The sequence below is a fragment of the Numenius arquata genome, chromosome 10, assembly GCF_964106895.1.
Source record: "Numenius arquata chromosome 10, bNumArq3.hap1.1, whole genome shotgun sequence".
Classification (NCBI taxonomy): Eukaryota; Metazoa; Chordata; class Aves; order Charadriiformes; family Scolopacidae; genus Numenius; species Numenius arquata.
This window is the reverse complement of record NC_133585.1, coordinates 23255400-23279933: the sequence shown is the minus strand read 5'-3', so window position 1 is coordinate 23279933 and position 24534 is coordinate 23255400. Positions and strand designations below refer to the sequence as shown.

Below are 24534 nucleotides of genomic sequence, written 5' to 3'. Positions count from 1 at the left end.
GATGCTTATGTGGAGTTGTGACAAAGGTGAATGAAAAAAGGTACGAAACATTAAGTTTTTAAAAACACCTACTTGATATCTATTAAAATATCAACTTTTTTGATAACATCAAATGCCACTTCACAATTCTGTAGCAGATGTTGTGGAAAGTAAAGCAGCTTCTCCGGAAAACCCGTGTCTGGCTACAGAAAACAAATTTGTGGGAAAGCCGTCGGTGCCGGGTTCCAACAGCTGGCTGCTGTGGTGGAACTGCTCCCCTGTCACAGCTGAGGACAGGCACTGCTGGCGACAAAAGAAGCCTGTGAGAGCATGAGATAGCAATTTCACTCAGAGCAAGGATCTCACTGCAAGGACGTCTCTGTCAAGATGATAAAACTCAACTTGCAGGTATATTTGGGAAGCTGTGTCTTCCATGTGTTTTTATGCATAATTCTGCAGGTAAAATCCTTTGCATTGCAATCACTCTGTTTTCAAATAATTTAATCTGATGTTAGATGACAACTGAAAATGTGTCAGACAGGGAACCGCTATACCCAGGACCTGTGTTTGGAGAGCACGTGGAGCGTTTGCCCAGGCGGCAGCTGGGAACCTTCTGCCCGGCTCTGCGGGGTTGCCCGCCTGCTCCTCCCGCCTCTCGCAGGACAAAACCCTGGCTCGGGCCGCTCATGTAGTTTTACTGCAACATGCGGGCTGCATACAAGGAGAAAACCAAGTCATCTACAAGAGATGCGTGTGGACTTTTCGTGGAAGATGGCAGATACACTGGTGAAGTTGTACAGCTGGGCTAACGGTCCCCCATAATGTTACTGTACTGCACGTGCGACTCCTAAATAAACTCAAGAGGAGGGGTCGCTGGCAAGGAGTCCCTAGACCACAGCAAAAATTAAGCAACAGGTCTTTAAAATAAAGCAAATTTTATTGCATGAAATAATAACGGGGAGTGATAAGGGCAGAGGTCCTTGCTGGAAGCACTGCTGCATCTGTACCGAGTGGAAGGAGAGGAACTACCATTGCTGCGTACGGTAGGGGAAAAGCTGGGCTGCCAGGAAGGGATTGCTGCCACCTATGGGCTCTTACAAATGTGGTACCATCCTGATTAGCTGTACATTTGAATTTGGTCACCATAAAAAAGACTAAGAACTCACAATAGCAGTAATTACAGGTCAGTGAAGATGTCTTGCAGTTACACAGAGAAAATGCAAATTTCAGTACAAGGATTATGCAAACTGGCAGAATTTTCTTATTATACACAGTCACCTTTATTTAAAAAATAATGTTTCTACCACTCGAGCTTGGTGGCATCAATCAAGTACACTCCAGAGCAGTAATGATTCCCAAATAGAAAAGTGTGAGACGTGCACTGAGATGGAGAAGATGTTTTTCACTGAATTTAACTGAATTTTTTTAGAGTTGGAAGGGACCGTATAGATCATCTAGTCCAACTCCCCTGCTGAAGCAGGATTGCTTAGAGAATGCTACTCAGGACTGCATCCAGGCGGGTCTTGAAAATCTCCAAAGAAGATGGAGAGAAGAGGACAACCTCCCTGGGCAGCCTGTTCCAGGGCTCTGGCACCCTCACCGTGAAGAAATTCTTTCTCATATTCGAGTGGAACCTCCTATGTTCCAACTTGTGTCCGTTGCCCCTCGTCCTGTCACTGGGAACCACTGAAAAGAGTCTGGCTCCCTCCTCCTTCAACCCACCCTTGAGATACTTATAGGCATAGGTCTCCCCTCAGCCTTCTCTTCTCCAGACTAAAGAGTCCCAGCTCTCTTAGCCTTTCCTCATAAGGGAGATGCTCCAATCCTTGAATCATCTTCGTTGTCCTTCGCTGGACTCTTTCCAGTAGTTCCCTGTCCCTCTTGAATTGGGGAGCCCAGAACTGGATGCAATACTCCAGTTGTGGCCTCACCAGTGCAGAGTAGAGGGGGAGAATGACTTCCCTCGACCTACTAGCCACACTCTTCCCTATGCAGCCCAGGATTCCGTTGGCCTCCCTGGCCACAAGAGCACACTGCTTGCTCATTGTCATTTTGCTGTCTACCAGGACTCCCAGATCTTTCTCTTCGGAGCTTGTCTCCAGCAGGTTCACGCCTAACCTGTATTGGTGCCTGACATTCTTCTTGCCCAGGTGTAGCACCTTACACTTTTCCCTGTTGAACCTCATGAGGTTCTTCCTTGCCCAGCTCTCCAGCCTGTCCAGGTCTCTCTGGATGGCAGCACGGTCCTCCGGGGTGTCAGCCACCCCACCCAACTTGGTATCATCAGCAAACTTGCTGAGGAAACACTCTGTCCCCTCGTCCAGGTCACTGATGAATATGTTGAACAGGACTGGACCGAGTATTGACCCCTGGGGGACACCACTGGTTACAGGCCTCCAGCTTGAACCTGTTCCATTAACCATTACCCTTTGGGTCCTGTCACACAGCCAGTTCTCAATCCACCTCACTGTCCCCTCATCCAGCCCACACTTCCTTAGTTTTCCAATGAGGATGTTATGGGAGACAGTGTCAAAAGCCTTGCTGAAGTCAAGGTAGATGACTTCTACCATGGTAGATGGTTTTTGTCGCTGTCTCACATAGACTGTGACCATGTTAGCAGTTGAGACTGCATTGGTGTCCTGATAAACATCACTTTGGACTGAATTACCGTCCAGTGAGAATCATATATTTTTTCAGGTTAAGCCATTAAATATTAGTTTTGTGATTTAACAAATTCATAGCTACAACATGCAAAAAGACTGAATAGTCTCTTGATGAAGTGAATAGTAGTATACATTTTATGGTAAAGAGAACTGAGGGTTGCTAGACTTTTCAGCAAAGTACATGAATACTAAGTATTTAATATACAAGGATGGCATTCGGTTGTGTAATCATAAACAAAAGTACAAAGGAAGATCTGTTAAAAAAGAATCAAGTCAGTTGCACAGTCAGTTTATCAAACTACTGAACAGTGGGAATTACATTTTTTTATTCTGGCTTTAAGAGAACTTCTTCATGAAGCGCAGTTTCAGGTATGCAATGGTAAGGAATATTACTGTCATGCAGGCAAGAGCCAGGTGGTTCTGCCACAGGCCCCAGCTACTTGCATCAATGCCTTGTTTTTTCAGATATTCATCACCGGTACAGAACCTATGGATAAATACACACACATTTATAAACTTAGTCAGTTTGAGATACCTGGGAAGATCCCTAGTGCAGTGTGATTTAATGTCTATAGTAGGCCAGGCAAACACCAGCTATATGTTACTGTTTTATTTTCTATTTGTAAATTTGTTTGTCTTGTAGCTACAATCAGCTTCCTGTAGGAAGCTGAAATGGATTTTGTGAGGCTGTGTAACTGTAGTGTGCATTTCTGTGTTTCAGTGAACGCAGTTTAAAGAAAAGTGAGAAGCATAACGCCAGATATTTCTAGCTTATAAATGCTAAATATGACAATAAGCAAAATGTTCTTTGCAGACAGAATGTAAAAACCCAGTCAAAACTTCATTGTCCATATAAAAATTCACAGACTCATGCGCTAGGACTTTGTAAGTTACTGGCAGTGTAACGTACCAAATTCATTTTAATGTACCAAAATACTTACATCTCGCTTATCTGTTGATAATTATCGTTGCTGATTAAGTTTGTGTTGTTACTGCTGCTGCAAAAGTTCAGACCAGCCAATTCATTGATTTGTAAAGCCTTTTAAAATAAAAGAAATAATGACAACACAAATTAGTAGGTAAAGAAATGATACGTTAACAAGATGAGATATAATTAAATTAAAATTTATTCTAAAAATGTGATGGCATCACCACTTATTATGTTGGTCAAATCCCCATTTTTTAACCAAGCAGCACAATTCTTTTTCTTCTAAGAAAGGAATTTATGCAGTCCACATGCACATCACCAGGCTTCAACACTTCCCCCAGGCTGGACTATTTCTGCACAGGCATATTAAAGCCCAAATTTATCTGCAAAACGTCACCCTTGCTTAAATTATCAAACAAAAAGTTTTAGCTTGACAGGTTTTTGTTTGATTGATGGAAAAGAGCAGAATTGTGTTTTAGGGATAACGTTATTTACTCTGTATTGCTTTTGTCCAACTGCATTCTAGTGGATGTGGTCTCATGTGGTGAGTGTCGCTCTTGTATGAGGTGTTTCCAAGATACAGAATGAACTCTTCTAAACAGCAGTGGGTGCTGGCTGATGAGAAGCCTTTCTTGTTTCAAGGTACCGCACTGTGTTCTGAGGTTGCTGTATTTAATTAGCTTATGGGCTCATTAGCCCATGAAGTTTGGAGCTTTCTTTATCATGAGTGAAGACATTCCTTTCTAGCAAATCTTTTCCAGATCTGTACACAGGAAAATACAACACTTACTGTCATTCCGTATCGAGGGATGCTAAAGTATTGGAGCCAGGAGAGCCAGGACACGATGCTTGTGAGATTGACCAGCAACCCAGAGAAAATCTAGAGGCAAGGATTACAAAAAAACCCCAACACTAACAACAAAAAACCAAAATTACACGTTACATGCTGTTACCATGTGTTCTTTTCTAGCTCTTGACTCTGCTTCTTCAGATTAAAAACAAGTGGGAAGGCATTTCTACAGGAAGAAACTCTTCCAGTGGAAGAACACAGGAGAGGGAAGGAGTCCCTTCTGCTGTCCAGCTTTGGGCCGTAACCCCATGTGGTTCTCACGAAATGTGTAACGGGGAATGCTTTCACCCATGCATCAAACTCAGATGCTTCCCATCTGTGGGTCCCACGTGGGTTCACAGGAAGTGCATGCTGTTAGCTGGGGGTGCGGAGCTGGTGGGGGTGTGTATTCGCTTTTCCTCCTGTGCCCCGAGACTGAGGCGATGTGGGTTTTGGCTGTTGGTTCAGGGCTGCCTCATTGATTCTGGTGCCTGTCTTCTAACTGTAGCTGTTCGTGTGTTGTCTGTTTCTGACGTGACTGGTGGTTGGCTCTGGCTGAGGAGGGCAGCTACAGTAGTGGTCTCAGAGAGCAGGAGGTTGTGGGTCGTGTCCTCAGCTAGCCAAATTTGTCTTTGGCAAAGCTAAAGGAGAGTGAACGGAATATAGCCCCTGGCCCCTTTTCTGCTTTCCAGGCAGGATGCTGCTGCCAGAGCCACAGAGAGAGGGCAGAGGAACCTCTCTCCCTCCCCTTCACACCCAGCCCCCCCCCCCCCCAGCTCCCTGGTTCTTTTTAGTTAAAAGGACAAATCAGAATATTTCACCCCACAGTATCAGAATATTCAAATCAGATGAATCAGGATAATCGACATGCTCGACCCCACAGTCTTTTTGCAGAATTCAGCTGAACTCTGTACTGGTAGGATTTCTTAAGATTTCAGCATTGCTAGGATTTCAGAATTCAGTCCAGAAAACTGAATAATGCTACTCACAATCATAAAAACAAATGTGATAGTCATTAGCAGGTTTGCCACAGCGACCACGCTCTGTCCTGCTGCAATGGCTAGTGCCATAGAAGTGGCTGCATAGGACACCATCATAAGGGTAAACATCATTGTAAAGAAGGCTTCTACTGTTGGTTTCAAACCTTAAAGATCAGAACAAGAAGGGTTTCAGTAAGATCCTGCCAAAAGCTCCTCCAAAACCTGAACACTATCCTGATTTATGTAGTGTATCCTGCCTACAGAATACATTTTGTCTGACAACATAGGCTACTTCTCTGAGACACAAGCCCAGTGGGGCTTGTGACAGCCCATACGTGTATACCATGTCAACGGAGAGTAAGATGAATAATCATAGAATGATAGAATGGTTACAGTTGGAAGGGATCTTAAAAATCATCTAGTTCCAACCCCCCTGCCTGGGGCAGGGACACCTCTCACTAGAGCAGGTTGCTCAAAGCCCCATCCAGCCTGGCCTTAAACACTTCCAGGGATGAGGCATCCACAACTTCCCTGGGCAACCTGGGCCAGTGTCTCACCACCCTCACAGGAAAGAATTTCTTCCTAATGTCTAATCTAAATCTCCTCTCTTTCAGCTTAAAACCATTACCTCTCATCCTATCACTACACTGCCTGATAAGGAGTCCCTCCCCATGTCTCCTGGAGCCCCCTTTAGGTATTGGAAGGCTGCTATAAGGTCTCCCTGGAACCTTCTGTTCTCCAGGCTGAACAACCCCAACTCTCTCAGCCTGTCTTCATAGGAGAGGTGCTCCAGCCCTCTGAGCGGTAGGATGCCTGTAACTACACTAACATTGGAGACAGCAAAATGAGCAGAAGTTACAGTATTGTGCTCCACACAGTCCAAGGTGAAGGCTTCAATGTGGCTTCAAGCTGTCTATCAAAGGAGAAATTTCTAGTGCACTTCCATGGGAGGCAGTTGTACAGCATTTCACTTGTTCCATGAGAGCTCTCCTAATGGACCTAATGGCCTTTGAGTAGCTATGGATTTGGTACCAAGGTCTATCTCACTCCAGTTTCACACTCTAAAAGCCTCTTACTGATGCAGCTGTGTTTCCTATTCCTTAGGGCAAAAAACTCAGACCAAGGTGAACTGTGATTATTTTTAAATTTTACTTGCACTTTCAAGCTTTTGGGACATCCCAAAAGGATGTCATGATCTGAAACCTTACCCTAGGAAAATAGTCTGCTTGGGACATGTTTTGAGGTTGACATTTGAAGGGTTGTAAAAGTTGGTGCCAGCAATTTTCAAAGTCTGCTTACTAACCAGAAGGCATTTCACCAAAAATAACAAGCTGATATTAATTCACACACTATTAAGTTCTTAAAACAAAACTTTGATAGGTGTTCTTGCAAGGATGGAAACAGTATCTTGTAAAAGTCACCGAAAGCTAATATGGCCATAAATAAAAAGGAATAAATTGAACCTATGTAGTAATGGTTATGGCACGCTTCCTTCTAGGGACAGTAGAGATGAGACATGTCACAGATTATGACATGAATGCTTAAACCATTGAAAGTATGTCTTTTCTGTAAACAGCATGGTATACTAAAAGCAAGCACCATGCTGAGGTAGTGCTTTAGCCTATATAAATATACGTGCACTTACATAAAATGTGAGTGCCTTGTTGATTTATTGAGAGGGTTGTAATGGGACTGTAGGAGACCATACTTGCCTAACATGAAGTAAATTATACAGGTGAAGATGATACTTGGCAAAGTCCTCATGGGTAGTAAATCAGCCATTAGCTTTGAGATGAAATACACAGATGTTCTATAGTACCCACTGATATATTCATGTCTGGAACACAGAGATATGTAAAGCATATTAAAATTTAATCCCTAAAAGCCAGTAAGATTATTTTCACCTGGAGACATATGACTTCTAGCTCAAACTGGAAAAAAGAGTTCTTTCATGGTTAGACTGTAATGCAAACATCCAGTGAGCCATACACTATGGTAAGAGTGGCATTTTCATATGCAAATGAATATGGATACCCGTGCGCAAAATTTTTAGTAAATATGTGTCGTGTCATCACAACAGAGAGAGGGAGTAAAGTTTAAATAATTCTGTACAGTGTAATCTGCATAGCTTTAAAGAATCCAGTTATGCAGTATTTTCTGTCCTCACTAGCGAGTCACAAACTTATTAATCAATACCTAAATTGGGTATTCAGGGTTTTATTTCCTACATATGTTAATAATTTTAAACCCTGAGCCATTTGCATCATAGGTACTGTTTTGGGGGTTTGCAGACAACTCACTAACACGCTGGGAGAGTGCACTTGCAATGAGCACTAGCACTGAAACAAGTTGAAAAGTCTGCACTAGGTGTACTTAAATGACAGTTAGCTACAGCAGGGAAAACAAACAAACTCTTTAACAGTATTCCCTGGTAACTTTTTTTTTTTATGTTTTACTTACATAAATATCTTTTTTTCCACAACAAAAAGTTCAATAGCTGAGATGCTGCTGAAACACTGGTTGGTGGTCAGAAAGAACATTGCACCCACTCTACAAAAAGCAAAACAGCAAGCTGTTATTAAAAATGTGATGTAAATGTAGTGCTTCCGCTACAGCCTATGTAAATCCCACTATAGTCCCTGGAGCTCGGCAGCGTGTGACCTCCCATCCCAAATTCCATGGGAAAAAGCTTGGCTACAAGTCTGAGTCCATAACAAGGCTGAAGCAGACGTGGTACAGGCAGTATTTGTTATTTGCATGCAAGGAAGTATGCCCTCTGATGCAGTCAAAGGATAGAAAATGAACTGATTTTCCTTTTTTTTTTAATGTCATTTCCTGACACATTAAAAATTCTCAGTCTGTGATGTATTTGTCTGATGCAAGCTGTGAGGAACTGAATTAGCAATGTGAGAAGTTGTTTTCACCTTTTCCACTAAAGTTTAAGGCTTTGCTTTCACACTTTCATATCCAATTTAAAACTGGGCCATTTTTAAGTAAATGGTATGAAATGTTCCAAGACCAAGAACCCAGAGTTTTCTTAGTTACAAACCCATTTGTCAGGTCACGGACATACAGCTGTCAAAATGATACGTAGACCAGAATAGTTTTAAAATCTAGTTTTAGATGCACCTTCTGACTTCCTGCTGGTAAACTCCAGTGTTTATATAGAAGCAGTTGCAAAATCAAAGCTTTAGTTATCCACGTTTATGTAGCCAAGTCTGTATATTTTAATCTTTAATATTTTTATCTTGGGGAAATCTTTGCAGGAAGTTAGCTAAAATGCTGCCGTGCTGAAATAATCCTTTTTAATAAGATGTCTGCTGTTGGCATTTTCAGCAACCTACTGGCACTGAAAAAATGTCACCCTACAGAAGCGGCATTACTCCCTTCCTTTGGACTACTTCTCCAGGGTACAGCACAGCAGGGCAGAACTGCAGCCCCCACTCACTTCTACAGGGACCTTCCTAGAGGCAGAAGAACATCCTCACTTCAAAGTCTCTAATGTAGGCTTGGCCTTATGTATTGACATGAAAGGAAGCATTTGCTTTACAGAGGTAGGTATATTTCATAAAGAGCTCGTGAGTTCCTTCTCAGCCTCCAAGCTGTTTGTTAACCTATTGCAGCAATGAGGGAGCTTTATCAAATCTTTGGATATCCATTACCTAAACTGACTAACCTGTTCTGTAGTCCAGAGGAGTCCTCTTTAAGTCCAAAGAAAATGGCACCTACAACCAATCCCAGTAAAGCCGTAACACACACCTAAATGTAAAAAAAAGAAGAGGAAAAGTATTATTCTCATTGCTTTCAAATCTTCAGCAGTTTTTTTGAAATATGTAGTGGGTGAGTGTTGGTTGACAGGAAACATTTTCAGAAAGGAGAAAAGCTGTTACAGATGGGAAGGGAGTAGATGGGTGGTACAGCAGTACTTTGAGTCTTGCACCCCGGTGTCATTGGAGAGGTGTCTGTGAGACACAGCAGCTCCTCGGTGCCACCTGCCCTCGGCAGTGGCCAGCCACTGCTGCCTCACCTGGGCAAGGCACTACCTGGCTAGAAAGGAGGGACAGTATACAGGAGCTTCAGCTGCTGCTTACTCTTCTGTGGTGGCGCATTCCTGCAGCAGTATCACGGCTTTTCCCTGACCTCCTGCCAGGCCAGATCTGAGGCAACTGCTCTGGGAGTGCCATGAGGGTGCTAGCACCAGCAATGGGAGGAGAATGATAGCAGGGGCTTGGTAGGGCATGTTAGAAAGAAAGAGGGAATAACACCTTTCCCCAGAGAAACCCCAGCATCGTATGCACCTGAGACAAGCTCCTTTCCCCTACCACTCTTTCGGCCATTGTTGGACGTTGTGATGAAGTTAATTGGTGATGAATTGCAACATCTCTCCTCTCTGATCCATCTACTGATACTGTCCACCATTTGTCCTCCTTGGAACAGTAGGTGACTCCCCATCTGCTGTCAGTGACAAGGGTGACTTAGCTCTAGGGCTGACCACAGCTCTTCAGTGCAGTGCTTCTGCGGTGGTTTCTTTGGAGCCACCTCAATGGTGCTTTAAACTTGGCAACCAATAACCAAAAGTGATCTTTCCCGACTGCTGGGTTGGGGATGACAGTTTATTTTCATTCTCCACGCTGTGTAATTGCTGGGTTCTATCACACATTTTATTCGTGGGATTCTTTTTAACATAAGCAAGATACTACAACTGGGCTATAGGTTTACTGATATTTGCAGGCTGTAATATAATTTAAATAGCAAAGATACCAGCTGCCTCAAGGATATAATTTGAAAGACTTAAGTGTATACATCACACTTTTTTAATGCTAAATGCACATGACAAAAATCTCAGCAAAACTGATGGTATCAGGCAGTTCTGTCATTTTTAAGCATGAGCAATGCATGAATCATAATACCATAAACCCGTTGATCCATAGTACCCTATCACTAAGGTCCTGCCGAAAGGGAGGGTAATAATAAAGGGAGGATATCAGAGATAATTCAGCTCCTAAGCCAATTGCAGTGGAAAGCAGGGATCATATCAAGACCAATTTGGAGCAGATTAATGAAAAAAGGCTTAATGAGCATTGTACCTCTCAAAGAATGCTTGTAAAATCCATCCCTAATGAGGGTGGGGAGATAGAAAAGATTGTGAGAAACAAGTCAGGACTGTTAACCTTGGGGTATTACGAGATCCTTGCAAGTCTAATTCTTGTCACAAGGTCAAGCTTTTACAAAGCAATTATTAAGGATCTCCATACTGTCAACATACACACACACACACACATACTCAAACCTTTTTAACCTCAGGGATTCTGGACTCATTTCCCCTCTACGCTGGCCATTTCACTCATTATATAAACCATGATGAAGACAGTTTCTACCCTTGGCTCAGGAGCAATTTTTGTATTGGCTCCTCTAGAATTGCTGAGAATTGCAGTGGGAGTTTTGCTGGTGCTGGGACTGCAGAGTTTGGCTTGTGAATTAGGGGATTCCTGAGGATTAGTCATTCTACAGAGGTCAGCCAGGCATTCTTTCTTTTTGAAGGCAATGCTCATCTTTGAAGAAATCAACACTTTTCATGTTTGATTCTTCTGAAAAATCACTACTAACAGGGTCAGCCATGTAGAATATGCTCAACTTCCATGGCAGGTGTTAGATCCTGTTGTGGTCTTCGTCACATCTTCTTCAGAAGACCTCCTCACTATTATGAACAGTCACATGACCAATGACACACACGTAAGACTGTGAAAATATTTTTATACTTGAGCCAAATGCCAGTACTTCATTGTGTGCTGAAGTTTAATTCATCATGCAAGTGTAGTCCATTAGCTTTCCCTTGGTGGGGGAAGATTTAGGGCCAAACCCCATAGTACCAAGCCTGGACAATTAGAGTCTGAAAATTATTCTTGAGCAAATGTGTGAAACTACTTTGGAGATAATCTGCTCCTGGCTGGGAGCAGCAGAATAGCCTGCTGGAAAAGGTCTTGCCTCCCAAAATCTTTCAGTAGTCTAAAATTAGTTACTGAACAGTTCCTCGTGCTGCTTATTTGGGAATGTTCAGGACACCTTCTAGTAAATCATATTTCCACTCTTTTGAACACTCTTTCATCAGATGCTTACTGCAGTCAAAATATGAAGAGGCAAAACCATCCCAATGATTTCTCTAATACAGGAGTGGAACAAAATCAATGTATACTACAAAAGGGTAGATACAAATAGCATTACCTGAGCTATGGAAGCTTGAGGGTTTCCTATCAGATTTTTAAATGTGCGCCTGGACACCCATTTCAGCTGATGAAGGAAGGAATTGGCATACGTGATTTGTCGGAAAACGGCTTTTGTTTTCTTTGTATCTCCCAAAGAAATATTCTCTAATGCTGTTTTTGTTTCTTGGTAGTAGGCAGAGTTGGAGTATCTTTCTGCTAACTTCTCGGCCAAGGTTGTATCATATTCAGTACGTTCTTCTGCTGAAAAGACTAAAAAGAAACGTGACTGTTTCTGTAAAGGACAGGAAGATTATTAGGGATTTAAGCCAAGAGACTTATGTTGGGGTGGGAGACTTACTAATGAACCAGAAGAATTAACATGCACGTTTCATTCCCATGATTCATTGCACTCAGTCTTATAGCATGCAATTCAAAAGAATCAATATAAATAAGACCAAACCTCTGTGTTTGTGCAACCTGTCCCACAGGCAGTGGCTTCACAGCAGATTATGTAAACCCTTCTCTGCTGATGAAGTTTCAAACTGGCAGCAATCTGACTTTTAATCAAAAAGTGATTCCCCCCGCCACACCCCTGTTTCTGTAAGTGGTCTGTTTCACAGATCTGATGAGATAATCCTAGACCTCCCAGACTTTTGGATCCATGTAATCCTGCATGTGTCTACTTCATTGAAACTTTTGAGTCTGTCATAAAGAAATTTCAGCTGGTTGCTTCTTTGGTAAAGGATATAGTGAAGCTGTGTGTTTGGGCACATAGCATATTCATTATTTCATTTCCCTTTTCATTCATGTGAAAAGAGTGTGTGCTATTAATGAGTAGCAACAGACAGGATGAAAAGTGTGCTGCTGAATGTAGGTGAGATTTGTTTTGTTAGTTTGGGGATAATTTCTGCCTTACCACAACTTCAGAGAAACATCAGGAGAACATTGGTCCCCTAGCTCTACCCCCTCTTCCCACCCTACTCAGAGGAAGGAAAACAATAATTTCATAACAGATAAACCATTCCATTAGGTAAAAAATACAAGTCATAGCTGCATCATGTCCCTAAGTGGAACAATTGTCCTCGTTTATTTTCTCTGCTTCTGCAGGACTTCAGTTGGTTTGCATCGAAGATGAAACACGCTCCTTCTCTGTGTTGAGAGTTGACAAAAAAGTTTCTTATATTCCCAGTTCAACACAGGAGAATATTCTTTCACCTTTAACATCTTGTAATTTGAGTGTGACACAAAAATATACAGGTCATTTTATGAAGAACTGGATAGCAATGATAAATTACTAAATACCTATTTATGAGAGGCAAACTATTCTTGCATAGACAGGAATATTTTATATAGTTGGGCTGTATGTGAATTTAGTATTTATTTCAGGTTATGCTAATTATTTTCCACTTATAAACAAAAAGGATTTAGGAATGGTATGGTGTTTTGTTTTGTTCTTTCCCTTTAAAGTAACATGGATCAGCAGTACCTAATACATAATGCCTACAAATAACTGTGTGCTTGTACACCACAGTTATTGGTTGTTTGACACCTGTAAGTGATTTTTCAGCCTTGTGCTGGACATCTTCTGGCAAAATATATGTTGTGATAATTTCACTCAGCTCTGGGTTTCATACCTGTGTTAGCTTCATCAGTCTTGTTCATTGCCACTGCAGTGGAATCTCCATTAATGACATCCAGGAAAAAGTCAGCAGGGTTGTTGTACGGCTCACACTGGTAGCCTGCAGTGACAGAATCACAAGTCCTAAGTGGTGGTCGTGTACCTGGCAGAAGCCTGAACACAGCCACGCCATTGTGCCTGTTGAGCAGCCTGCACCATAAGCATTGCAGGCTTCAAAAGGTCCATGCTTACCCAAGAGCTGAACGGCACTGCTGGACAGCTCTGCCAGTGAAAGTAAAGGGACAGCTGGCAATGTGCCCTTCTCAACCATAGCCTGGGCTTTGCCTAATTAAGATGCACTCATGAACAGTTGATTAGAGCTCAGCCCTATCATCCAAACCCACATACAGGTCAAGAGGTGAAACACCAAAAGAAACGTTTAGTCTGTTAAAATCCCAGGTTTGCTATTCCACACTATATCCAATTCTGATCAAGCACTATTGGAATTTTATTCAAGTTAGTGCAAATTAAAGACTTTGCTGCAGTTGGCCCTACTGTGAGTTGTGCTCACCGACAGATTGGAAGTACTCGATGGCATTCTGAGCGGGCCCGTGGTACAGCACTCTCCCTGCGGCCAGCAGTGTCAGGTTGTCAAACAGTCGGAATATGGAGTACCGAGGCTGGTGGATGGAGAAGATTATTGTTTTTCCTTGTTTTGCCATCCTTGAATGTGAAGTGAGGAATGACACAGATATTAGCTTTGCAAGTCGATTCAGCATTTAGATAAGAGAATTTGCAAGTTCAGTTAAGCCTTGGTTAGTTTGATTAATTTGGTGTGCCAGAAAGGGGAGGGGAAAGAAAAAAAAAAAAAGAAAAAGAAAATATTTAGTTCATATTTATAGTGGCTGCGTGAGAAAAGAAGGATTCCTCTCACTGAGAATGTTGTTGGAGGGGAAGGTCCTGGGAAGATTTTGATGCGAACAAAAAGCTCTGGAGAGAGGCATTTGAGTCCTCTTCACTTGTAGTAAATGCAAAATGATTTAAAATTTGCAAATAGAGAGTGTGATGTGCTTGTTTTCCCAAAGATAGGCGTGAGATTTTGTGATGGGGAAACAGCTAGCTGTGTTCTAACTACCATCCATATTAAAATCAATCACCTTACCAGACTGTACAACAGGTATTTTTATTGCTTTTCTGGCCCAGACAGACATGAAAATAAATGAAGCTGTCCCTGACAGCTATCACAGACAAATTGCAGTCCCAGCATGTACACGCTTTGTGCAACATACTTTCTATAGTGCTCTGAGCAGCTACTTTACAGTGAGATAATTCATACAGCTAATAACCTCTTTGCAGCTTTGGCTCACTGGTAAACAATTTCATGTCTGATTTTCCCCGTTTGCTCATTGTAACTGTAATTTAAGTCAAGTACAACTGAACAGGAGCAGAGTTGAGTGGTGAAAACAGGAAGCTGTTTCCAGGGCCATCACCTTTTCAGTAGCAGTAGGACAGCGTTAGCAGTGCTGGCATCAAGTCCTGTAGTTGGCTCATCCAAAAACAAGATGGCAGGATCCATGATGAGCTCCATTCCAATATTGGTCCTCTTCCGCTCTCCTCCAGACACCCCGCGAGTGAACTGGGTGCCAACCTGCCACAAAAAAAAAGAAACTTGTCTCATTCTGCCTGATAACAAATACTGGAGTGAACAGTAACCTACCAACATGGCAGCATTTGGGAAGAGTTGTAAGGAACTTTGATCCTACTCTCAGGTACAGATGTAGCTGTTACCTCACACATAGGCTATTTCTCAACATTTGTATTACTCGATATGTTCTCTTTTTCTCCAACCACAGACTACCTTTCCCCTTCCTTGCAATGTAATAGCATATGGCAGTATCAGTGCAGAGTCTGTATGGATTGCCATATAGAAATGTTATTAATTGTATTACTGAAATAGTCCATTTAATTTTACTTTTCTTTTATCTGCCACGCTGAGCCATTTGGTTAATTAAATACATCACTTAATATTTGTTTGTGATTTAAGCACCGTATTTACATGCCTTACCTTGGAATCTGCCACTTTGCTCAAGCCCAGTTCATTGATGATCTGATTCACTCGTTCATTTTTTTCCTGTTCCTTCACTGACCTTGGCAAACGGAGCGCTGCTGAGAACTTCAAGTTTTCTCTTACAGTCAAGGTTCCCATCACCACATCATCCTTCATTAAAAAAAAATAAAAATAGATAGTTGGTTATCAGCTTAGCAATTTCTATTTTCCCCTCTGAAAACTGTATCTACCTGTGGTTTATGTTGTCCTTGCATGCAGAGGGACAGTAGCAACTGCTAGAACATGCAGTAAGGTGCATCTTCAATGCCTGTGTCATAGCAGAGAGTTGATTTCATGCACACAATTATATTTGCCTTTATTCATTGCCAATATAGGAACATCCTCTATCACGCATGATATTAAAATGCATAAAAAGCAACATATTCAAAACAATTCCTCATATATTTCATAGAATCATAGAATCATAGAATGGTTAGAGTTGGAAGGGGACTGGAGGGTCCCCTAGAGTTGGAGGGACTTAAGGGACAATGGGAGATGGAGGCAGGTCCCTCCTCGGAGGGGCAAGCAAAACCCCTCCTGGCCCCCCTCACCTTCCCAGTTGCACTTGCAAAATAGGTATGGGGTTTTGGAAATCGAGGGCCAGGTAAATTAGGATGGAGATGAAGACCCATGCAGTGAGTTGCCCAGAGCCAGCCACTCACCCCCACGCCTTAGGACTTCCGCAACAAAGAAAAAAAGGAAGGTAATTGTGGTGGGTGACTCCCTTCTGCAGGGAACAGAAGGCCCCATTTGCAGACCGGATCCATCCCACAGAGAAGTCAGCTGCCTCCCTGGGGCCAGGATTAAGGATACACAGAAAAATCTCCCTACCCTGGTCCGGCCCTTGGATTACTATCTGTTACTAGTATTTCAAGTAGGCGGCGATGAAGTAGCTACCAATAGTCCAAGGGCAATGAAGAGAGACTTTAGGGCCCTGGGACGGCTGGTTAAGGGATCGGGAGCACAAGTTGTGTTCTCCTCTATCCCACTACTTGCAGGAATTGATGAGGGGATAAACAGGAAGAGCCAGCAGATTAACTCCTGGCTCTGAGGCTGGTGTAACCGGCAGGACTTTGGTTTCTTTGATCATGGGATGACCTACAGGACACCAGGCCTGCTGGCAAAAGGTGGGGCAAGCCTTACCCAAAGGGGAAGAAGAATACTGGGGCAAGAATTAGCAGGGCTCATTGAAAGGGCTTTAAACTAGGTTTGAAGGGGGATGGGGGTGAAACCAGGATTACTAAAGAGGAGTCTGGGAGCAGATTACCAGTGCTGGTGGGTAAAAGCACTAGCAAGGTCTTGCAGCCTGTTGTCTCAGTAGAGGTGGGGGATGGTAACCCATGTGGTGATGACATCAGGGGTAGTGATAGGTTGGCAATCACAGAAGGGTCTGAGCATGGTCAGGGGGGTAACTGGGGCTCAACCCCCCCATAAAAGTCGCAGGAAAATTAGCCGAGCTAAAGTGCATCTACACAAATGCATGCAGTTTGGGCAACAAACAGGAGGAGCTGAAGACCATTGTACAGCAGGAAAACTATGATATAGTTCCCATCACAGAAATGTGGTGGGAAGACTTACACAACTGGAATGCTGCAGTCAATGGCTACCAACTCTTCAGAAGGGATAGACAAGGAAGGAGAGGTGGTGGGGTGGCCCTCTATGTTAGAGACAGATTTGAATGCCTAGAACTTAATAATGGGAATGACAGTGTAGAGTGTTTATGGGTTAGAATCAAGGGGAAGGCCAACAAGGCAGACATCATGGTGGGAGTTTATTACAGACCCCCAAACCAGGACATAGAAGTCGATGAAATATTCTATCAGCAACTGGCAGAGCTCTCACAATCACTCGCCCTTGTTCTCGTGGGGGACTTCAACTTCCGAGATATCTGCTGGAAATATAACACAGCAGAGAGGGAACAGTCCCAGAGATTCCTAGAGTGTGTGGAAGACAACTTCCTAACACAGCTGGTGAGTGAGCCAACCAGGGAAAGCGCCCTACTGGACCTGCTGCTTGCTAACAGAGAAGGTCTTGTAGGGGATGTAAATGTTGAAGGTTGTCTTGGGCAGAGTGATCATGAAATCACTGAGTTTTCAATTCTTGCAGAAGCAAGACAGGGAGCCAGCAGAACTGCCACCTTGGACTCCAAAAGGCAGACTTTGGCCTGTTTAGGAGCATGGTTGAGAGTGTCCCTTGGGAGACAGTCCTGAAGGGCATAGGTGCCCAGGAAGGCTGGTCATACTTCAAGAAGGAACTCTCAAAAGCGCAGGAGAAGGCCATCCCCAGGTCCCATAAAACGAGCTGACGGGGAAGAAGACCGGCCTGGCTAAATAGAGGGCTTTGGCTGGACCTCAGAGAGAAAAGGAAAGTCTACGATCTCTGGAAAAGGGGGTTGGTTACTTATGAGCAATAAAGGTGTAGTGAAGATATGCAGGGGAAAAATTAGAAGGGCAAAAGCGCAAACAGAACTTAACTTGGCTACCACAGTTAAAGATAACAAGAAGAGTTTTTTTCAGTATATCAATAAAAAAAAGGAAGGCTAGGGAAAATGTAGGCCCACTGATGAATGAGGTGTGTGCCTTGGTGGTGGAAGACACAGAGAAAGCGGAGTTACTGAATGCCTTCTTTGCTTTGGTTTTTACTGCCAAAGCTGCCCCTCATGAATCCCAGACCCTGGAGACAAGGGGGAAGGTCTGGAGAGAGCCCTCCCTCTGTTGGGGAGGACTTGGCCAAACTAGACATCCATAAGTCCATGGGCCCTGATGGGATGTACCCACGAGTCCTGGGAGAACTGGCAAATGTTATTGCTGAGCCACTCTCCATCGTTTTTGAGAGGTCTTGGAGAACAGGAGAAATGCCTGAGGACTGGAGGAAGGCAAATATCATTCCAGTCTACAAAAAGGGCAAGAAGGAGGACCCAGGGAACTACAGGCCAATTAGTCTCACCTCTGTCCCTGGGAAAATAATGGAGCAACTCGTTCTGGATGTCGTCTCCAAACACATTGAAGATCAAGAAGTTATTGGAAGTGGTCAACATGGATTTACCAAGGGTAAATCATGCTTGACCAATATGATAGTTTTCTATGACATTATAACTGGATGGCTGGATGAGGGGAGAGCAGCAGATGTCATCTACCTTGACTTCAGCAAGGCTTTTGACACTGTCTCCCATAACATCCTCATTAGGAATTAAGGAAGTGTGGGCTGGATGAGGGGACAGTGAGGTGGGTTGAGAACTGGCTGTGTGACAGAACTCAGAGGGTTGTAATTAATGGAACAGGGTCAAGTTGGAGGCCTGTAACCAGCGGTATCCCCCAGGGGTCAATACTTGACCCAGTCCTGTTCAACATATTCATCAATGACCTGGATGAGGGGACAGAGTGTATCCTGATCAAGTTTGCTGACGATACCAAACTGGGAGGGCTGGCTGACACTCCAGAGGGCTGTGCTGCCATCCAGCATGACCTGAACAGGCTGGAGAGCTGGGCAGAGAAGAACCTAATGAGGTTTAACAAGGGTAAATGTAGGGTCCTGCACCTGGGGAGGAAGAACCCCAGGCACCAATATAGGTTAGGAGTGGATCTTCTGGAAAGCTCTACTGAGGAGAAAGGTCTGGGAGTCCTGGTGGATAGCAAACTTTCCATGAGCCAGCAATGTGCCCTTGTTGCCAAGAGGGCCAATGGGATCCTGGGCTGCATAGGGAAGAGTGTGGCCAGTAGGTCGAGGGAGGTCATTCTCCCCCTCTGCTCTGCACTGGTGAGGCCACAACTGGAATACTGCGTCCAGTTCTGGGCTCCCCAGTTCAAGAGAGACAGGGAACTACTGGAGAGAGTCCAGCGTAGGGCAACTAAGATGATTAAGGGATTGGAGCACCTCTCTTACGAGGAAAGGCTCAAAGAGCTGGGACTCTTCAGCCTGGAGAAGAGAAGGCTGAGGGGAGACCTTATCTATGTTTACAAGTATCTAAAGGGTGGGTTGAAGGATGATGGAGTCGGACTCTTTTCAGTGGTTCCCAGTGACAGAGCAAGGGGCAATGGACACAAGCTGGAACATAGGAAGTTCCATTCAAATATGAGGAAAAACTTCTTTACAGTGAGGGTGCCAGAGCCCTGGAACAGGCTGCCCAGGGACGTCATGGAGTCCCCTTCCCTGGAGATTTTCAAGACTCACCTTGATGCAGTCCTGAGTAATGTACTCTGGGCAATCCTGCTTTGGGAGGGGAGTTGGACTAGATGATCTCTAGAGGTCCCTTCCAATTCTGATAATTCCGTGATTCCATGATAGAATCATAGAATGGTTAGAGTTGGAAGGGACATTAAAGATCATCTAGTTCCAACCCCCCTGCCTGGGGCAGGGACACCTCCCACCAGACCAGGTTGCTCAAAGCCCCATCCAGCCTGGGCTTGAACACTTCCAGGGATGGGGCATCCACAACTTCTCTGGGCAACCTGTTCCAGTGCTTCACCACCCTCACAGTAAAGAATTTCCTCCTCATATCTAATCTAAATCTCCCCTCTTCCAATTTAAAACCAGTACCCCTTGTCCTGTTGTTACATTTCCTGACAAAGAGTCCCTCTCCAGCTCTCCTGTAGGCTTCCTTCAGATATTGGAAGGCTGCTATAAGGTCTCCCCAGAGTCTTCTCTTCCCCAGGCTGAACAACCCCAGCTCTCTCAGCCTGTCTTCATAGGGGAGGTGCTCCAGCCCTCTGATCATTTTCGTGGCCCTCTGCTGGACCCGTTCCAACAGGTCCATGTCCTTTCTATGTTGAGGACTCCAGAGCTAGACACGGTACTCCAGGTGGGTCTCACCAGAGCAGAGCAGAGGGGTAGAATCACCTCCCTCGACCTGCTGGCCACACTTTTGATGCAGCTCAGGATGCGGTTGGTTTTCTAGGCTGCCAGTGCACATTGCCAGCTCGTGTTGAGCTTCTCATCCATGAGCACTCCCAAGTCCTTCTCCTCAGGGCTGCTCTCTATCCATTCCCTGTCCAGCCTGTATTTGTGCCTGGGGTTGCTGTGACCTTGCACTTGGCTTGGTTGAACTTCATGAGGCTCACACAGGCCCCAGGTCCCTCTGGCTGGCATCCCTTCCCTCCAGCTGTCGACCGCACCACTGAGCCTTGTGTTGTCGGCAAACGTGCTGAGGGTTCACTCAATCCCACTGTCCATGTCTCCAACAAAGATGTTAAATGGCACTGGTCCCAGTACCGACCCCTGAGGAACACCACTCATCACTGGCTGCCACTTGGACATATTCTTGGACGTATTCTTACCTTATTCAGTTTTTTGGTGGTATTGAGTGAGATACTGAAGGACTAAAGGGACCTAAGGAGCAGCTACAGCTCAGGTCACTATCTTTATGCATTTGTTAATGCAGCCTCAGCCCACCACAGGTAAAAGCGGGGAGAAGAGAAGAAAGGAAAAGAGGGATTGAGCCCATGTGGGGTAGAGTGAAGGGCAGGTTTTTGAGATATTAGCTACTTGTCTCTTGCAAAAGGAATCTATCAGCTGTAAGAAGTTCAAAGGGTTGTGTTTTGAGAAACTACTTTTCTGTAACATGCTGACCATACTTTTATAAGGGGTTTCCATAGATGCATCTCTTCAGGGCTTGATAAACTCTAAGGATGCTGCTGAGCACAGGTAGTGGGGAGGGGAAAGAAATGAAAAGAGGTGTGTGGTTTTCCTTCTGCTGTTCTTCACATGTCTTTCCCCAGCCCACCCTGGCAGGGTGAAGGTTTTCTCAGAACAGGACTTGGTGACATTGTCCCTGGGCAAGTGGAGATACAAGCCATATTGATACCAGAAAGCATCATAGTTGGAAAATACTCCACACATATTGGCAGCCTACAGCTGTTCCCCCAAAAGAAGGGTTACAAAGCATCGGCTCCCATTGACTGTAGAGCATTAAGGAAAGCCACTCTCTTTCCCAGAGAGTATGGATGTGCAGAGAGTTGTTACTGCACCAGCCTCAACTCTTGGATCAAGGCACGGTACTTGCAACACTACAATAACTTGTTACAACTGCAGTCAGAAGGGGACAATAAAATCCATAGCGTGATAAAAATCACTTACCTGTACTACGTATCCAGAGGTACATTTAAAGTTGGCGGGCTGAGCAACTCCATTGATCAAAATGTCACCAGAAAGCCCATGAGGATCCTTTCTTGCAGCCAAAATGTCAAGTAGACTAGGACAAAAGTTGGTTTCTTTGTCAAATGAGTGCACAGGAGGTAAGCTCTCTGAACCACAAACCCAGTTCATGGAACGAGCAGCTACATAAAAGCATCCCATGTTAAACATTTGCTATTTAGAAAACCCCCAGCAACTTTCAAGGGCTGTGTTTCTTTTGTCTTAGTTTCCTAAGGAAATGAGATCGATGCATTTTCATAGTGCTTTTGCGTCCATTCATTCAATAATATGAGCCTAACCTGGAATGATATGTAAAGATTGTGTATCAAGCAAGTGTGGACTAAAACTGAATTACATTTTTGTTGCGTAAGCTGATTGTCTTTTTTGAATTCAGCTATTTCTGAGAAGCCAGTGAGATTTGCATAGACCTAGATGAAAACAAAATCTTTCCCTCAAAGTATTGTCCATTACTTCTAAATATGTGCACGTTCATTCTCTCCTTGGTGTAATTTCTGTGTAGGGTAAAGGGGGCACTTACGAAGATTTACCACTGCCGGTGGGTCCCAAAATTGCATTTAGTCCTGGTCTCATGATGCCACTGTAAGACAAAACAGATAGGTGTTACAAAATAGATAGGGTGTTTTTATCTCTCTTCCTGTTTCATCTGGTAGGCTAGAGTAAATTATCTGTAGAACTACCTTCTGCATCCCATTAATTTTGGAATTAATGAAGCTGCCTGATCACAAACAATATTTATGATCAGTCTAACTACACCTTAATTTTTATTCCTAGTTCAAGAACTAATCTTCATATAATGAAGACAACACAGAAACTTGAGTAAAATGTAGCAAAACATGTATGCGTACTTTTCCCCCATGGATCTCTAGAAGTGAAACACACACTTGCTTTATCCACATTCAGTTCTAAAGGTGTTCTCTTAGGAGAAAGAATAATGGCCCCTGTAGACAGAATATACTATGGGTTTGTCTGTACTTAAGAAAATGCAGCTGATAGTTTCTCTGTATCTGATTTTAAGCCACATGAAACTCAAAAGGTTTTTAAGTATTTGAGGAAAAGACCCTATACAAATGATCCAGTATATGGAAATACTACTGCCTTTTTTAATCCTTTTGCTGGAGCATGTGAAGGCGTCACTGCTACTTTTCCTGACTGGCCCCTAAAATCTGAGCTCAACAAGCTTCGGTGCACACAAGAATCACACTGCATATACAAATGCCTGTCTGTATGTTATGATACCAGGTTTATCTTGAACTGCACTCAGGTACTGATTGCAATCAGCAATTCATATATCTGGGATCTGAGTACTTGACCATGGATCTGGCCCTGCACAGCTGTTCTTGGGACCTACTGACATGCAGGCTAGGAGGCTTGGTTTTGGTCTTCCTCATGCATATTTTTTTCCTTCCATTTCTTATTGTGGAAATTTATGGTTCCACAGATTAAGACGCACACGTTATGTTACATTATATGAGATTTTAACACAAAAAACCAATATGCAACAAAACAAATGCGAATGTTGCATTTTTTGAAAGGGAAAAGCGTGATGTGTGTTAAACATTGGTCTTTTACAATAAGCCACAAGGTGGGCCTTCTGCTCACATCATTGTAAATGACCAATGTCAGCCAATTGAGCTACCATAACATATGGATCTTGAGGAGGGTAGGAAAGATTTTAAAAGCTCATGCTTAGGAGGTGTGGAAATTGCATGGGAAAAGAGCAGGACAGACAGGGCTATACAAAAGGGTAAATATTTATGATAGAAATTGGAGTTAGGGAGCTGAAAGTCACTGGTAACTTGGAATGGCATGTTCTATGAGTACTTGCCACTTAGTTTAACTACTGAACTGTGAATAGGCAAACTCTATGCATAGATTATTGAACAAAGGCTGTAACAACATAATTCTTTCACTGCAGCAGTGCTCAGTGTTGGGAAAAAAAAAGGGGGGGGGGGAAACAAAAGATAAAAATTTATATCTCTTGAAAGTTAACCTAACTCTCATTTAAATTACTGTCTTAAACATTCTAAGTTAAAACTCCCAGAATTAACTTTCCCAAAGGCCACCTTAGGGAAGGAGATGCAGACATTGAAGACAGGCTGCTGGTATCTCAGTTAAACACCACAGCGCACTAGGAGGCTTGGCAGGCAGTGTAAAAGAGCCACAGCTGGCTGGCGTGCCCCCGAGTTGATAGCGCCAAGGAGGCTGTCCCTCCCTGGGGCAGGGGAAGATGGCTCCCAGCAGCATCAGCTCCCTGTTGTACAGGAGCAGCTGTAATGACTGAGGAACACTGGGGCCTAGCAGGAAGCTTAAGTGCAGTTGATAGCGAACACAAAGCAACCAGACATACATACAATTTTTCTAACTCTTGATCCAATCGTATTTATTGTGCTCAGAGGCTGAGTGACATGAGTGGACTAAACTGTCCGGACAGAAACAAAACATACACATACTCTAAAGATGTGTTTAAATACGTACTTGACATTTCTCAAAACTTCTTTATGGGTTGTTTTTTGAAAACACAGGAACCCAGTCTTCATCTTCACATGGTAGCAGACATTGTGGAAAGTTAGTACGCTTCCTCCCTTGCTGGCTGAATCTGGAGAGGACTGGTTTCTGCCGGGGATACCATTTGTATTTGAGTCTGACATCTGAATACTTAGGTGTGGCTGGCCTTCTGCCATTTTTCCTCTATAAATAAAAAAACAGGAAAGGGGAAGATTTGATTAAGTATGGAGAGGAAAGATGTGTCTGTTGGGTGCAGTGTTTGGCGCTGGACCTACTGTGGGCTTTGCAGATGTCCATCTAGGTCTTTCTCTTTCAGATAGGAAGTTTGGGTCCTGTGAGCTCAGCCCTTGAGGTGACACAAAGCTGACGAGGAGCTGGGTCTGCCACATGTGATGTAAGGGAGATAGAAGAGCCTCCCTCTACCCTGATGGTCTGTTGTGGTGGGTTGACCTCAGCTGGCCATCAAATGCCCATCCAGCTGCCCTCTCAGGTGAATCTCAGGTGAATCTCTGCTCCGGTGCCTGGAATACTTCCTCCCCCTCCTTCTTCACTGGCCTTAGTGCCTGCAGGGT

At 43.8% G+C, this 24534-nt stretch overlaps 1 protein-coding gene across 1 annotated transcript; it reads right to left on the bottom strand.

Annotated features, from left to right (window-relative positions):
* Positions 1-2978: 2978 nt before the first annotated feature.
* ABCG2 (ATP binding cassette subfamily G member 2 (JR blood group)) lies at positions 2979-24138 on the bottom strand. Its single transcript, XM_074154428.1, has 15 exons — positions 23933-24138; positions 21975-22034; positions 21380-21494; positions 15266-15418; positions 14691-14848; positions 13772-13923; positions 13217-13321; positions 11602-11852; positions 9056-9138; positions 7840-7929; positions 7092-7216; positions 5389-5543; positions 4361-4450; positions 3584-3681; positions 2979-3129 (listed from the first exon to the last, which is right to left on the bottom strand). The coding sequence occupies exons 1-15, from the start codon at positions 24136-24138 to the stop codon at positions 2979-2981; spliced, it is 1992 nt and encodes a 663-aa protein (XP_074010529.1).
* Positions 24139-24534: the final 396 nt, after the last annotated feature.

Bases quoted from the DNA above. Each gene is read 5' to 3' on its own strand.
- ABCG2 (XM_074154428.1), bottom strand. From the start codon at position 24,138: ATGGCAGAAGGCCAGCCACACCTAAGTATTCAGATGTCAGACTCAAAT. The intron at 15,419-21,379 runs GTAAGTGATTTT...TTTTTAATGAAG, and splicing joins CCTCTGGATACGTAGTACAG to GATGATGTGGTGATGGGAAC. The intron at 7,217-7,839 runs GTAAGTAAAACA...TCTGTGTTCCAG, and splicing joins GTGGAAAAAAAGATATTTAT to ACATGAATATATCAGTGGGT.